This window comes from Tursiops truncatus, chromosome 15 (genome assembly GCF_011762595.2).
Source record: "Tursiops truncatus isolate mTurTru1 chromosome 15, mTurTru1.mat.Y, whole genome shotgun sequence".
Lineage (NCBI taxonomy): Eukaryota > Metazoa > Chordata > Mammalia > Artiodactyla > Delphinidae > Tursiops > Tursiops truncatus.
Genome location: NC_047048.1, coordinates 64,089,000 through 64,103,277, shown reverse-complemented (window position 1 = coordinate 64,103,277; position 14,278 = coordinate 64,089,000). Strand labels below are relative to the sequence as shown.

Sequence of the window (14,278 nt, the reverse complement as noted above, 5' to 3'; positions counted from 1 at the left end):
TGGAGCCTTCCAGGATTTACTCTCCATTCAGTTTCCATCATGTTGGTCAGTTTAGCCACTTGAATGGGAGAACATAAACTGTTTTTCCGCTGGGTGATCAGTATCTTCATTTTGTACAATCTGATATATAATTCTTACAATCATTTAACGCTTCATGCCTTCTGGAGTAGAGCTTCACATGGCACACGCTGTGTGCCTGAGCTGGACACCACCCAACAGTGCAGCACAACAGGCTCTGAAGCTGGATGGCCCTGGGTTCCAATCAACCCCAGCCCTGCCACTTCCAAGCTGTATGACCTTGAACAAGCATTCCAGTTATCCATTGCTGCGTAACAAACTACCCCCTAAATTAGTGGCTTAGAACAACAATATTTTGCAGTTTGGGACAGCTCATTTCTGCTCCACTTGGCATCAGCTGGGGCAGCTCCAAGGCTAGGGGCTGAATCATATGAAAGTTCCTTCTCTCACATGTCCGGGGCTTAGCGGGGACTGGAGCTGGAGTTGTTGGCTGGAGCACCTTCACGTGGCCTCTGCATGAGGCCTGGGTTTGCTCCCAACATGGTGGCTGCGTCCCAAGGGAGAGTGGATTGAGAGAGAGCCAGAGAGACAGAGACTGAGAGACACAGAGAAACAGAGGGCAGAGAGAAACTGAGCTGTAAGAGCCATATTGCCTTTTATGACCTAGTTTCACACTGTCGCTTCTGCCATTCTCTATTGGTTGAGGCAGTCACAAACGTCTGCTCAGGTTCAAGGAGAGGGAACATAGACCACGTCACTCAACTGGAAGAGTGTCAATGCCACACTGTAAAAAAGAATAATTGGGATGAGCTATATATTGCTGAGCCTATCTTTGGAAAATATAATCAGCCACAAGAAGTTCCTACCCTTTCTGAGATCCTGCTGAAGTGTTGAGCACACAGCCTGGCATGAGTGCCCAGGGCTCAGGAAAACCCAGGTGGCCTCCCCGCTTGCATGGAGCCAATTCTGGGCCCCTGGCTAGTCTTACTCCTTTCGCTGTTGCCCTGGTCTGACCTGAGTCCAGAGCCTCACCTTGACCCAACCCCTGGGTCCCTCCCCACCAGGACCTTGCTGCTCCCCGGGCTCTTCTGGGGCTGCAATGTAGATTCGTGGCTCCCCAAATCCGAAGACCTTCAAAGCAGGAAGGGCCATCAGCCCCCTGCTCAGCCATGAGTGTTGGGACCCAGTCAGGGTTTGTGGTAGAGCCAGGACTCGGGCCCAGGCCCACATGGGGAGATCCAGGCCACCGCTGGTGTGGCCATGGGTGTGTCAGGAGTGGCTGAGCAGCCTGCTCTATGTAGCACATCCCCTGCTGGGATTCCCACCATCCAACATCTCCAAGCCCACATTCTGCATAGATGGAGAAACTGAAGTTCAGAGAGGGTAAACAATTTCCGAGAGCCACACAGCATCTCTCTGTGCCAGGCCAGAACCAGTCTACAAGAAACGGGGACATCAGAGCTAGAAGGACCCTGTCATCTGTTACATCAGACTAAACTAAGTGGTGTCTTCTGAGGCCCGGGAAGCAGGAGGGCTTACCCTGGCCCTTGCCCCTGTGAAATGCCATGCCACACTGTTTGTGGTGAGTCTATTGTGGCTCATCTCCTCGCTTTACTGTGTGCTCCATGAGGTCGGGAACTCACCATTGACAAGTCCACCACTGTGTCCCTCAGGGTCCCGCCTGGTGCCTGGTCTGGGTGAGTGGACAGTTAGTGGGGGCAGGGGAGCAGGTGCCTTGCCAGGATGGGGGTGGAAATGCCCCTGAAGAAGTGTTTGCAGAGAACCTGCTGAGTGGCCCTGTTCCTTACCTGGCTCCGTGGGGGGCACCCAGAGGAAGGATCCGAGGATAGAGGGGGCACTTACACACCTAGACACACCTAGATGGGGATGAAGCCGTGCCACTGGGAGAGGGCATACCCCAGGAGTGTATTCACCACTGCGGGGCAGGTGGCACAGAAACAGAGTGGACCTGAGCCAGCTGTGTGTCAAGGGCAGGAGGAGGTGAAGCAACAGGTTTGGGGGAAAAGGAAGAGGAGGGAAAGAGAGAAATGGAAACGGAAGGAGGAAAGGGGGAGAAGGAGGAGGAAAAGGAAAGGAAGGGGAATAGAGGGAGGAAGAAGAGGCTGCAGACCGGTAAACACCAGCCTTGCCCCCCAAGCCCGCCAGGGGGTGCTGCCCGGAGAGTGAGCGCCTGCCTGCCGGGCAGCCAAAGGACTTCAAGTGGCTCTGCCCAGCTGCGGCTCGGTGGCGATGGGAAGTAGCAGCGAGGAGCGGGGGCGGGGAAGGCGTGACAGACACAAGGGAAAATCAACAACACAGGAGCACAGTTCTGGAAGGAAAGAAACGACACCCACAAGAGCCGGGGCTCCGGGGTTATCCGGAGTTGTTCCTGTGGGGGACGTGTGGGGATCAGGGCAACCGTGTCCAGCTCGGACCAGCCCCCACCGGAGCCAAAACCTATTCCCAAAGCATGCGCTGGTCTGACTCCTGAGAACGGGTCGCCTCCATTTTAGCCCCGCAGAACCTGAGACCGGGGTCAGGGGAGGAGGGAGTACGCCTGGGATCACAAGCCGCTCACGGCGTGCAGAGCCGGGCATGCACCCAGGGCCCGACGCTCCCCACGACTGTGAGAGGGAAGCCAAGCCAGAAGATGCGGAGCACGCCCTGGAGGCGCGAGGTCTGGCTTCCATCCCGGCTCTGCCGCTAACCGTGGGCTGATCGCCTGTCTTCCCTTGGCTTCAGTTTACCCATCTGTACATTGGGATAATCGGTCTTGCTCTGCGAGGTTCAGGGGGGCGGAGTTCGCGCACGCTCTGCACAGCCTCGAGGGGCGAGGTGCTCGGCGTGTATATGGATGCTGGCTCCCGCGATCTGAGGTCCACCCGGCCTCTACCTAGGAGTCCCCCCTCTCGCCGCTCGCGCGACCCCTGCGCGGACGAGGGGAGCAGGGGCGCCTCCGCCGGGTGCGTTCCCCAGGCCAGCAGGGGAGGGGGCGGCGGCGGAGCGGAGGGGAAGGGAGTCCGGGCCACAGCGGCCCCGGCCCGCCTGACCCTCGAGGGGGTCGCTGTTGCTTCGCAGATCCCTCCCTCGCTCGCTGCCTGTGTCCCTCCCTGCCGCTCCCGCCGCGTCCGCCTTTTGTTCGCGGAGCCGCGCGCCCCCGAGCCGAGGCGGCTGGGCGGGGAGCTGGCGGGGCTGCGCGGGGGGCGGGCCGCGCCGGGCGGAGCCGGGGCCCGGGCCGCAGCCGGACTCGGAGCCCGAGAGAGCGATCGGCGTGCAGGCAGCCGGGGCCCGGGCGCGCTCCGGGGGCGCGGCGAGGCCGAAGGGGCGGGCGCCGGGCGGAGCCGGAGCCGGAGCCGGGGCGCCTGGAGGCGATCGGGCCGGTCTCTCCGAGCCCAGGGCAGCGGAGAGACAGTACGGCGGGGGTCGGGGCCGGAGCGCAGCCGGGGGGCTGAGGTGGGCCGAGAGGAGCCGCGGCCCCAGCGGCCGGAGGGGCGCCAGGAGCCTCCCACGGGGCGCGGAGGCCGGGCGGGCCCGGGCCATGCGCGCCGCTCGCTAAGGCCGAGGGAGGCCGCGATGGAGGTGCCGGCGGGGGAGTCCCCGGCTCGGGGCTGCGGCCCCCCGCCTGCTCCCGCTCCGGAGAGGAAGAAGAGCCACCGCGCGCCGTCGCCGGCCCGGCCCAAGGACGTGGCCGGCTGGTCGCTGGCCAAGGGCCGCCGCGGCCCAGGCCCGGGCTCAGCGGCCGCCTGCAGCGCCGCGTCCTCGGCGCGGCCCGACAAGAAGGGGCGTGCGGTGGCGTCCGGGACGCGGGGCTCAGGGACCCGGGTGGCCGGTGTCCGCACTGGGGTCCGCGCCAAGGGCCGTCCGCGCCCGGGTACCGGGCCGCGACCGCCGCCACCGCCGCCCAGCCTCACCGACAGCAGCTCGGAGGTGTCGGACTGCGCGTCGGAGGAGGCGCGCCTGCTGGGCCTGGAGCTGGCGCTGAGCAGCGACGCTGAGTCGGCGGCCGGGGGCCCGGCGGGGGCCCGCACCGGGCAGCCGTCCCAGCCTGCGCCGTCCGCACAACAGCCTCCGCGGCCCCCCGCCTCCCCCGAGGAGCCGTCGGTGGCCGCGTCGTCGGTGGGGAGCAGCCGCCTGCCACTCAGTGCCTCGCTCGCCTTCTCCGACCTCACCGAGGAGATGCTGGACTGCGGGCCCGGCGGCTTCGTGCGAGAGCTGGAGGAGCTGCGCTCAGAAAACGACTATCTCAAGGTGAGGGCGCTGGTGCGGGAAAGGGAGGCCGCGGGGAGGCGCGGGTGTCAGCCCCACCGGCCTGAGGCACCAGCCGGCCCGCTGTCCCACTGCACGAACTGGGAAAGGGGCCTAAACCCTCAGGGGCTCCCTCACATCCCGCTTCCTGTTGTATCTGGGACACCGTCTCCTGAGGAAGGAACCTGGAAGAGGAGACTGCCCAAAGGACCCTGATTTGGGAAGGGGAGCTTGAGAAAAGTACTTTGGAGGATGCCTAGATGCGGTACTTGGGATGGGGGTGGGTACTCAGCGAGGGGCTGGACCTCTGATGCAGCTGCTCGGAGCCTCCACCCCCAAGCCAGAGGCTAGGCCTCTGGCGGCTCTCCTTTCTGGGACAGGCACTGCTGTGCGGTGCTGCCAGGGAGACCTGTGGCCATCCCCTGCCAAGGAGAGGCCAGAACACCATCCTGAGTCTCTACCCAGGGCTTTCCTGGCTCAGGCCTGTCCCTGCGTGCCTTTCAGGGCGGGTCCGGTTTGAAAGCATTGACATCTGGGAACATCCCCTTGGCTAGAGTCCGACTTCCGCCCTAACGGTCCCACAGCCTGGGAGGATGATGTCGTGGGAGAACCGGTTCAGAGGCAGCTTCCTAAATCCCAGGGTATTGTCTTCTGCCCAGTTTGGGACAGGCCCTGTGCACGCAGCAGCTGCACTGGTGCCCCACGGCAGTGCCCATCTCCTTCCCATGTTGCCAGTGAGAGGAGGGAAACTGACATCTGAAAGGGGCCTTTCCTCTGGGGGGGCGCAGTGGGGACCTGAGAGTTTCCCCGGGAGAGCAGGCTTGGCCTTCACGCTTTCAGTGGACATTAGCACCTGCTGGGTGCAGGCCAGGCTCTGTCTGCCCACTGCCTGGCACCGAGGCAGCTTTAGGGACAGCCCAGCCCTGTGTGTCGATATTGGCCTGGGAAGCTTCATGGGTTCTGCCACCACTGGCTGGGCGTGGTTTGGAAGAGGCTGAAATGTACCTACTCTTATTAGTTGATGTCCTGGCACAGTACCCAGAGCACCCCTGGCCAGGAGCCGCCGAGTTCACGGCACTCTGCTAATTTACGTCTGCCCAGCAGCACTTAGCTTCGCATTGTAGCTCTTCTGGCCAAAAGGGTTTCTCTCTCATTAGAGTCTGTAAGATCTTACTTAACTGTGTTTCCCCTTCCCTATTTTCCCCAGCATCTGCTATCCAGCGTACGTTTAGTGACTGTTGTCACTAAATAGAATAGAAGGACAGGGTCTGTCTGAATCAGAATAATCTACCCCTTTAGCCTCTAACCTTTCCTCAGGCCAGGGCTTAGTTTTCTCATCTTTTAATTGAGAGGGTAAGCCTTCCTAAAGACCCCATTTGCTGTTGACAATCAGGGGTTCAGTCAGCTCCTATAGTATTCAAAAGCCAGTGGTGAGGAGAAGACAAGTGGAGGGGGGGTAAGAGGAGGGAGACAAGCCAGAAGGAGGCCTGGCCCTGCCCAGTTGGTGCTCTGAGCTGCTTCCAGTACTCCTTGCCTGAGCTGCTCTAAACTTGGACCCCGAGCTCCTCACTCCTGCCTCCTGGCCCCAACTGCTCCCCTTGGCAAGGGAAGATGGGCCATAGAGCTCTGCTTTAGGGTCTCACGCACCCACCCCTGTGGGCTCCTGTTCATTCCAGGAAGTCAGCAGGCGGAGCTCTGGAGTCCCTATGAGCCACCCATGACTGTTAAGATGGAAAATAGTTCCAGAAGCCTGGGGATTGAGCCTAAGGTCTCACAGGGGCCAGGGCCAGGCTGGGGACCTCCCACTGCCTGGGTCAGGGTGCAGCCTCAATTTCTCCCATTCACGCAGTGTTTCTGGCTTCACGTGCAGGTCTTAGGCCACTGTTAGATCTGGGGTCTGTGCCTTCCTGGCTGTGTGATCTTGGGCCAGTTACTTAATGTCTCTGGACCTCAGTTTCCTCGTTGTATAAAGGGACATCACACGTCTTCCAGCCTTAAGGGTTAAATGAGTTATGTGTGCAAACACCACTAGAGCGCCTGGCATGTAGCGAGCCTCAGATGAGGGTAATTTCGATCACTGCTGTTCTCAAGTGGTATGAGACACATTTCCGTGGGCGCTTATCATGTTCTCCTGTGGACTCCATGGGGGCAGAATAGATCCTCCTCCCCACCTGAAGCAGTCCCGGCCCCTCGTTCATTCATTCACCAACTACTTATTTAAGGCCTACTGTGTACCAGACACTAGAGCAGTTCTGAGGATACGGCCATGGGCGAGGACGAAGTGTCTGTTTTCATGGAGCTGTTCATCTAGTGGGGGAGACTGGGATTAAACAAGTCATACACTACGTCACAGTACGGATCGTGATAAGGGTGGGGAAGGACACAGTGTGCCGAGAGCACATGAAGCTGGGGCTGGGGGTGCTAAGGGAAGCCAGGGGCTGAAGGATGAGATGGCGCCAGCTGAATAAGGAGCTGGAGTAAGACCATTCCAGGCCCAGGGAAGTAGGAAAAAGCTCGTGGATTTCGAGGATCAGTGCCAAGGCTGGAGAGAGGAAGGAGATTGGATGGAGAGGAGAGCAGGACCAGATTGTGCAGTTACACTGTGTATACATGGGTCAGTCCCTGAACTTCTCTCCAGCTGCCAGCCTCACAGAGGCAAGATGAAAATCTAGAGCCCTGAATGTGGGCCATAGATGTAGAGGCTGTTACGGGAGGTGTTGTTTTGTTCATTCTACAGATGGGTAAACTGTGGCCACAGTGGGGAGGGGACTTGTTCCAGGTCCCAGAGCCAGTTCTCCAGGCAGCCAGGCTTGGAGTAAGAGTACCTGTACTCTTGATGTGTTTCCTGCCCCTCTGGGCCACTTTGCTTCTAAGATGCAGGAGCTGAGTTACCAGGAGAAGGACTTCAGATCCCCAGTGTGTTCCCAGCAGGCCTCGTGCTGCCTTGGGCTGAGTCCCACTGAGTCCAGTGGGGCCCTGCTCGAGCTCACCTCCCAGCTGGCGGGCGGCCCTGGGAACCATCAACTGGGGAAGACCTTGCGGGTGATGGCAGATCTCCTGTGGCATGAGGCTTACTCTGGGGCCCGAGTGGAAAAAGTGGAAATGGGGCAGCTCTCTCTCAGTGAGACGACAGAAGGAGCTGCTACAGAGAAGGGAGTGAGCTTGCTGTCCGTTGAGTTATTCAGAGTTATTCAACCTTGCATGTTGGATAAAGACATGGGGTTTGTGGAAAGCAGCTGGTAAACGGCACGAAATGTGGTGGTTGTGATTACTTGAGGAGGATATTTATGTGGAGGCTGTAGTTGAGTTGCCTGACCTCAGCCGAGGAAGTCTGAAGGTTATTAACTTTTAAGGTTCCAGGATTCTAAGAGACAGCTTTGGCTGCAGGGCAGACACATGGACTGTTTGACCTTCAAAACCCTGGTGGTCTGAAGTCTTCCATCTCCCCATCACCACTAACTGTTGCCCATGCACCTTTTGAGGACATGCTGGGAACCCACCTGGTGTGGATTGAAGAGACCTGGTCTAGAGACCTGACTCTGCTGTTTACTGTGTGGCCATGAGCAAGTCACTTGGCCTCTCTGAGCTCTTTTTTTTTTTTTTTTCATCTATAAAATGAAGATGATGGAACCTGCCTGGGCAGCTTCATAGGATTGTTTTCAGGAATCAGGGAGGTGTGAATAGATAAGAAGACATTTTGCAAGCAGTGAAATCCCGCATCTTTTTTTTTTTTTTTTTTTTGCGGTACACAGGCCTCTCACTGTTGTGGCCTCTCCCGTTGCGGAGCACAGGCTCCAGACGCGCAGGCTCAGCGGCCACGGCTCATGGGCCCAGCCGCTCCGCGGCATGTGGTATCTTCCCGGACTGGGGCACGAACCCGTGTCCCCTGCATCGGCAGATGGACTCTCAACCACCGTGCCACCAGGGAAGCCCGAAATCCCGCATCGTTTAGGGAATTGTTATTATTGTTAGCCAATGAGCAGTTAGGATGTCAAAGCCTTCATTCTTGAGGGAGCTGGGAGAAGCCAGGAGGGTGGATCCCCCTAGCTTTAGGATGTTGATAAATCAGGAGCTGCTCCGAGGAGGACAGGAAGGAGTGATCACATTCCATGCTGAGTGGGCTTCATGAAGCGAGGCCTCCCCACCTCCTTGGAGGTTCTACGTGTGAGTGTTTGAAGTGTAGCCAATCTAGGTGTCAGCCAGAAGGGCCCAGAGGAAGCATCTAATTCCCCTCCAGTTCCCATTGCACACTTGGGCAAATGGAGGCTCCTGGTCACACAGCCGGGATTCCAACCTGGTTGGTCTAACCCTGGGTCCTGTTCTTTCTACAGTCCGACTGGAGCATGAGCTTGTGGTTGCTAACAGCGTGTCTAGTTTGGGACATAAATTGTTGAGAGGAATTCTGTTGTGTGCAGGGCTCCAGGCTAAGACTTGTTGGGAGCAAGTAGAGAATGACATCTGCTGGGGCCCAGAACCTGGAGCCTGCAGGCGGCGTGCGGGGGACATGTGCCTGCGTGTGTGTACATGACCCTGCACCAGTAGAAAGTGTGATTGGGACCAGGGCTCTGAGGTCTTGGAGGAAGTGATGGGGGTTTGGATCGAGACTTAAGGGTTAGATAATGGTTAGGTTGGAATCCAGAGTGCTGGAATGTTAGAGCTGGCCTGGACACCCCCAGACCACTGATCCCCCACCTTCTGTGGTACTTGCTCACAAATGCTATCAACAATTAGATCATTTCCAGTGTGCCAGGCTCTGGGTTAAGTAAGTCCTTTAGTCCTCACAGCAATCCTGTGTGGAGGGTTCTGATATCAGACCCATTTGACAGATGAGGAAATCGAGAGGTTATGTAATGTGCCCGAGACTGCACAGCTGGTGTACTTGGGAACCTCACTAGACAACCCCAAGGAGCTCCCTTCCCCAGGCTCTCTTCCACCCTCTCCCAGAGGCGGCTTGTGCCTCCAAGTTTCACAGAGCAGGGTTCTCACCTGGTGTTGCCAGTTATAAGCTTTGTGACTCTGGGTGAGGTTCTCAGTCTTTCAGAGTCTGTTTTTCCTTCTGAAAAATGGGAGGTAAGCATGTCTGCCCCAGGGTCATGGGGGCCCTTTTCCGAGTGATGATATAGATCGAGTGCACAGTAAATGTTAGTGCCTGTCTTGGTTGTCACCATTCCCATACCTGCTTCTAGGCCCTGTGCCAGGTGTCTGGGGCAGTAACCCACAAGTTGTGAAGCTCTCAGTTCCTGGGAGCTGTAGGGGGAGGACTCCAGTATATCTGTCACTGTGAGGGGGAGAGGAGTGGTCACCATGGTCAGCAAAGCTCCTGGCTAGTCCCAGCCCTCCCTGTGGCAGCTGAGAGGTGGCCTGAAAGAAGCTGCTCTGAGAACTGGGTCTTTAAGGATCCTTAGCTGGTCGCCTGTCATGGGGGGCGGGGGGCAGCTCCAGCGAGATGGAGAATGAGATGCAGAAGGTGAGGTGGCTGCTGCTGAGGCCTTAGGGGGACCACGAAGCTACCAGGGCTCCCAGCATTCCTTACGGAGGGGTTTGGCCTGTGTCCCTGGGCACACTCTTTCTTGCACACACAAACACAGGTACACATATTCACAGCGTGCGCTCAGAGATCCACGACTACTCACACATGTCTCACGTACACATCCAGGGACATGCTTGTGCTGTCTGTTTGCAGAAGCACACCTCCAGACTTATCAGGGAGGATGCCTGCTCAGAGAAGTACACAAACCCATGCAAGATACACCACCTCCTGTCTCATCACACCCGCAGTTATCAAACAGACACAACAGAGACTCACACCACCTAGGAGACTGCTGGCTCAGAAACACACCCTTACACACCCCCAGACACACTTGGCCATGTCCCAGAGATGGACAGTCCCTGGAGACACCCTCAGACATATCGGAAGCACACACGCATATGCGGGGGCACACACAAACCCACACAGAGTCATTACACACAGGTGCTCGCATCCGCGGAAATCCACGGATACGCCCCTGCCCAGCGGGCACAGACACAGCTCATCACCCAGCCACCCCCGCTGCCTCTTCCACAGAGAGAGCAAGCAGCAGAGGTCCTTGCACACCCAGGCTCACAGACACACACCCAAGAGACACACATGAGCAAGACATGTAGCCACGTACATAGAAGCAGGACACGAGCACAGGGCACTCAGATGTCAGGCCTGTAGCATTTGCTAACAGGAGCCAAAGACCCACAGACCAGGTTCCCCAGACGCACACACACACACAAACTGGCTGTGACACTTCAGCTGCACAGAAACGCAGGAAATCCTGGCCCGTGTCTCCCTGGAGCTCATGTGTACAAACTACTGTTTTTAGCTCCTCCACGAGGCTTCCTTCCACTAGGCTGCTGGGAACAGTGAGGAGTGTGGCAGGGGCTTGACTTGGCAATCTTCTGGATCTGGGGGTCCTAGGAGCCTGGCTGGGGCTGAGTGGTATGTAGGCAGATAAGGGGCTGGCAGGTCACCAAGGTGGAGAAGAGGCACCAAAGGCCCTCAGGCCCCGGACACGCAGCACTTGGGCCTGGGCCCAATGAACTGAGTGAAATGGAGCAATTGTCAGGCCTGCCAGCGCCCAGGGGCAACTCCCTTCTAATTTCCTCGGAATTTCCTGCTTGCCCTCATCTCCCGCCTCCTCCCCCTCCCCCTTTGCTGGGGACTGTGGAGGGCCATGCCACTGCCATCCCTAAAGGGTGCCTGATTCTGCCTGGGAAAAGGAGGCCAGGATAGAGAAGGTTGGAGGACATGTGGGCACTCAGAGGAGGGACCTGGAAGACTTCCTGGAGGAGGAGGCATTAGAGTGGAGGAGTTAGCCTTGAATGACTGCCTCTGTGTCCAGCTGCTGGGACCGTGCCTGGCACATCATAGGGACTCAATAAATATTTGTTGCATGGTTGAAGGAAAGGCAGTGATCAGGGTCTGCAGGTGGGCTGCAGGCCGGCTGCAGGCTTAAAACAGAAGAGCTGGAGGGAGTTGGGGGTGGCAGTGGTGAGGGAGAGGCTGGGAAGGGGAGTTGGGCCTGCTGGGGAAGGGCACTGGATGCCGAACTGAGCCGAGGCATTGTGAACGCCTTGCTGGGAGGGGGCCGTGTTGACCTATAGCAGAGCTAGGAGCTGCCTCCTTTCCATGTGTCTGTAGCACCGGACACAAGGCCCCAGGGCCTCTCGGGAGGAAGGTGGACAAATTCCACCTTTGGGATCAGGTCTGGGGCCAAACCTTGCTTTGTCACCTCCTCCCTGTACATGAACCCCATGTGCAAGGCCCCCTCATCAAGCCTCAGTCTTCCTATCTGTAAAATGGGAACTTAATCCCTTTCTTGCAGAGCACTTGGGAGGATTAGTATTCAGGTATATGGCACATCCAGCACTGTCCTGGGCACAGCAGAAGGGAGGGATCCCCATGTCCTGTGTAGCTGCTGGGGCAGAGAGAGTTCCCCAGGGGAGGGGCTCGGCTAAGTTCTAAGCAGAGGCCTGACCAGCAGCCAAGGTTATTACTAAGGTCATTGCCCCGGATGCCCCATAGGCGTGACCTCATCTGCAGTCACATTCTCTTCCTTCTGGTGCCAGAAGGAACTTGGAGCTGGGGTGGGGAAAGAGCTAGAGACTCTGGGGTGTTCTGGGCCAGGCTGGCCCTGGCATTCACTGGAGGCCCACAGGTCAGCGAATGGCACTGGCCTCCCTGAGGAATGGCAGGGAGTCAGAGAAGGTGAGAGCAGCAGGCCAGCCTTTCCCTTCTCTGGGGTCGAAGGTGGTGAAGAGCACTGTGGTCTAGAGCCGAGCCCACCTGGGCTTGAATCCTGGTTCCGCCTTTTCCTCTATGAGCTTTGCCTTTATAAGCTTCAGTCTCCTCCTCTGTAAAATGGGGATGCTGATACTCCTTTGCTGATGCAGGGCTGCCTTTGGGGTCCCACATTCTAAGACTGGGGTGAATAATCTCCCATTGCCTGCACCGCAAAGAGAAGCTCGGGCTCCAATAGAAAAACTGTTTTGGGTCTCCTGTGGCTAGGCTGGACCAGTTAAACATCTTTCCCGTGGTTTTGCCCCAGATCCACATGGAATCTTCTGGGTCAGTTGCATCAGCCTCTCCCCTCCACACCCCTCCTGGGCCCTGCCCAATTGCCTGGGTGGCCTGTGTGGTCCTGCCTTTCTCAGCCTCACCTCACCCCTGCTCCACCCCAGTTCTGAGCGCTCCATGCACCCCAAGCCTCTATCCCTGCATTCTTCCCACTGCGGGGGCCTTTTTACTGTAGTTCCCTCCCGCCTCCCTTGGTTTCCTCCTCCACCTTCATGTGTTCAGCTCCAGGCCAGGCTCCTGTGTTAGACACGAAGGGGCTTCTTATAGGCTCCTTTGGGGCATTTACCTCTACAGTAATTAGATTATTAATTGGATAATTACAGGTTTCACTCCAGCCCCTCCCCCTATGTGCTCTGCATGAGGGCAGGGATCTTACCAGGGTGGGACTTAACCCCTTCCTTTCACACAAGTGTAAGTAAACTGAGGCTCAGAGAGGTTAAAGGACTTGCCAGAGGTCACACAGCCTGCAACTGGCAAGAGGCAGAAGGACTGGGATCTCGTGATGCTCTTTGCTCAGAGATTTGGCTGTGGCCCAGAGGCCCTTTGGGGGATGTTTTAAACACATCCAGATCCAAAAGCTGCCTTCCTTCCTGTCAACAGAGAAAGGACAGGAGGGATGCTGTCGGGTGTCCCCGCTGTGAGTGCCTCCCCAGAGGCATCAGGGACTGCAGAGGTCTCCCTGCTCTGGCGGGTGAGGCCTGGAATGGGGCAGTGACAAGCCAGGCCTGGCCTTGGTGGGCAGTGTTCTCCGGGCATCTCCTCCCTGCCCACCACTTCCACACACGCACACACACACACAGCTCCCCACCAGAGAGAGTGTCTGTGGTCTCACGCACAGAGCTGTGCCACATCTGGGAGGCTCACTCCTGATTGCCTTTGGAGCCTTCATCTTCCTGAGCCTCTGTTTACTTATCTGTAAAATGGGCATAGAGTAATAGCACTTTCCTCAAAGGGACTGTCATTGAGATAACGGACATTCACTCAGATCTCAGCCAGGTGTCTGGCACATGGTAAACCCTTGTAAACGTTAGCTATTACGATTCTCACTGTTGTCCCATTATAGAGACTGTCTAGTCTCGTTTACTGGAGCTCAAATTGGACTCAAATCCTGGCTGTGCCATTGAACTGTGACCTCGAGTAGACCTTTCTGACCTCAGTTCCTCACCAGTCAGTGGGGTGGCTGGGGATGCAGTGAGGTAGCGTGTGCTACCTGGCACGTGCGTGGCACAGGGGGAGTGCTCAGCGAGCTCCGTGCCTGTTACTGTTTATTGCTGTTAGAGAGGTAAGTTCAGGACCCTGTCTTCCCTCATGACCCTGTGTGTCACTGGGACCAGGCAGCCTCCATGCCAGTGGGAGGGGGCATTGTGTAGCATGGCCGTGCCTGGCTGGGGTCCTGGCCCTCCTCTTCCAGGACCCTTGACCCTGACTCCCCTAAAACTAGAGCCCAGCCTCCAGGCAATGAGGCTAAGCTGGGAGGCAGGAACCCCGAGTCCCTCCCTGCTTGACTCTGTTCAGTCTGGGGAACTATGGGGTTGTCCCCAGTCCCTCTCTAGGCCTCAGTGTCCCTGCTTGTGAAGGGATGGTGTCTCTGGGTTCCCCTCTGCCTGCTGCTACTCCCACAGTCTTGGCTTTTGAGCTGGGAGGAAAGTGGAGCTCTGCAGAGCCTTCTGCCCTCCTTGGGGTCCAAGTGTGAAGATCTCATCTGGAGCCTTGACACACCCTGGAGGACAGGCAGAAGGGACAGCAGATGGCTGCCCTGGCCTCTCGGGGGTCTGGCATGCCGCCCTTGTGGCCACTGCTGGCCCAAACTGCAGGTCAGCCCTTCCGGGCTAGGGTGAGTGGCCCGGGCCAGAGCCAGGGTGGCAGATGGGCAGGCAGCCTGGGCTTTGGCCTGAGGGAGGGACCGTGGGG

General features: G+C 57.9%; 1 protein-coding gene across 4 annotated transcripts in view; it reads left to right on the top strand.

Annotated features, from left to right (window-relative positions):
* The first annotated feature begins 3,240 nt into the window (after positions 1–3,240).
* The window catches only part of MTCL2 (microtubule crosslinking factor 2), a 73,223-nt gene continuing 62,185 nt past the window's right edge, over positions 3,241–14,278 (top strand). For 3 of the 4 annotated variants that reach the window (XM_073792961.1, XM_019950861.3, XM_073792960.1), the window contains exon 1: positions 3,241–4,266. In XM_073792961.1, coding sequence (XP_073649062.1) covers positions 3,592–4,266 — 675 coding nt within the window. In that variant the 5' untranslated portion in view covers positions 3,241–3,591. The remainder of the gene's footprint in view (positions 4,267–14,278) is intronic. The other variant, XM_019950860.3, reaches the window with a different exon arrangement.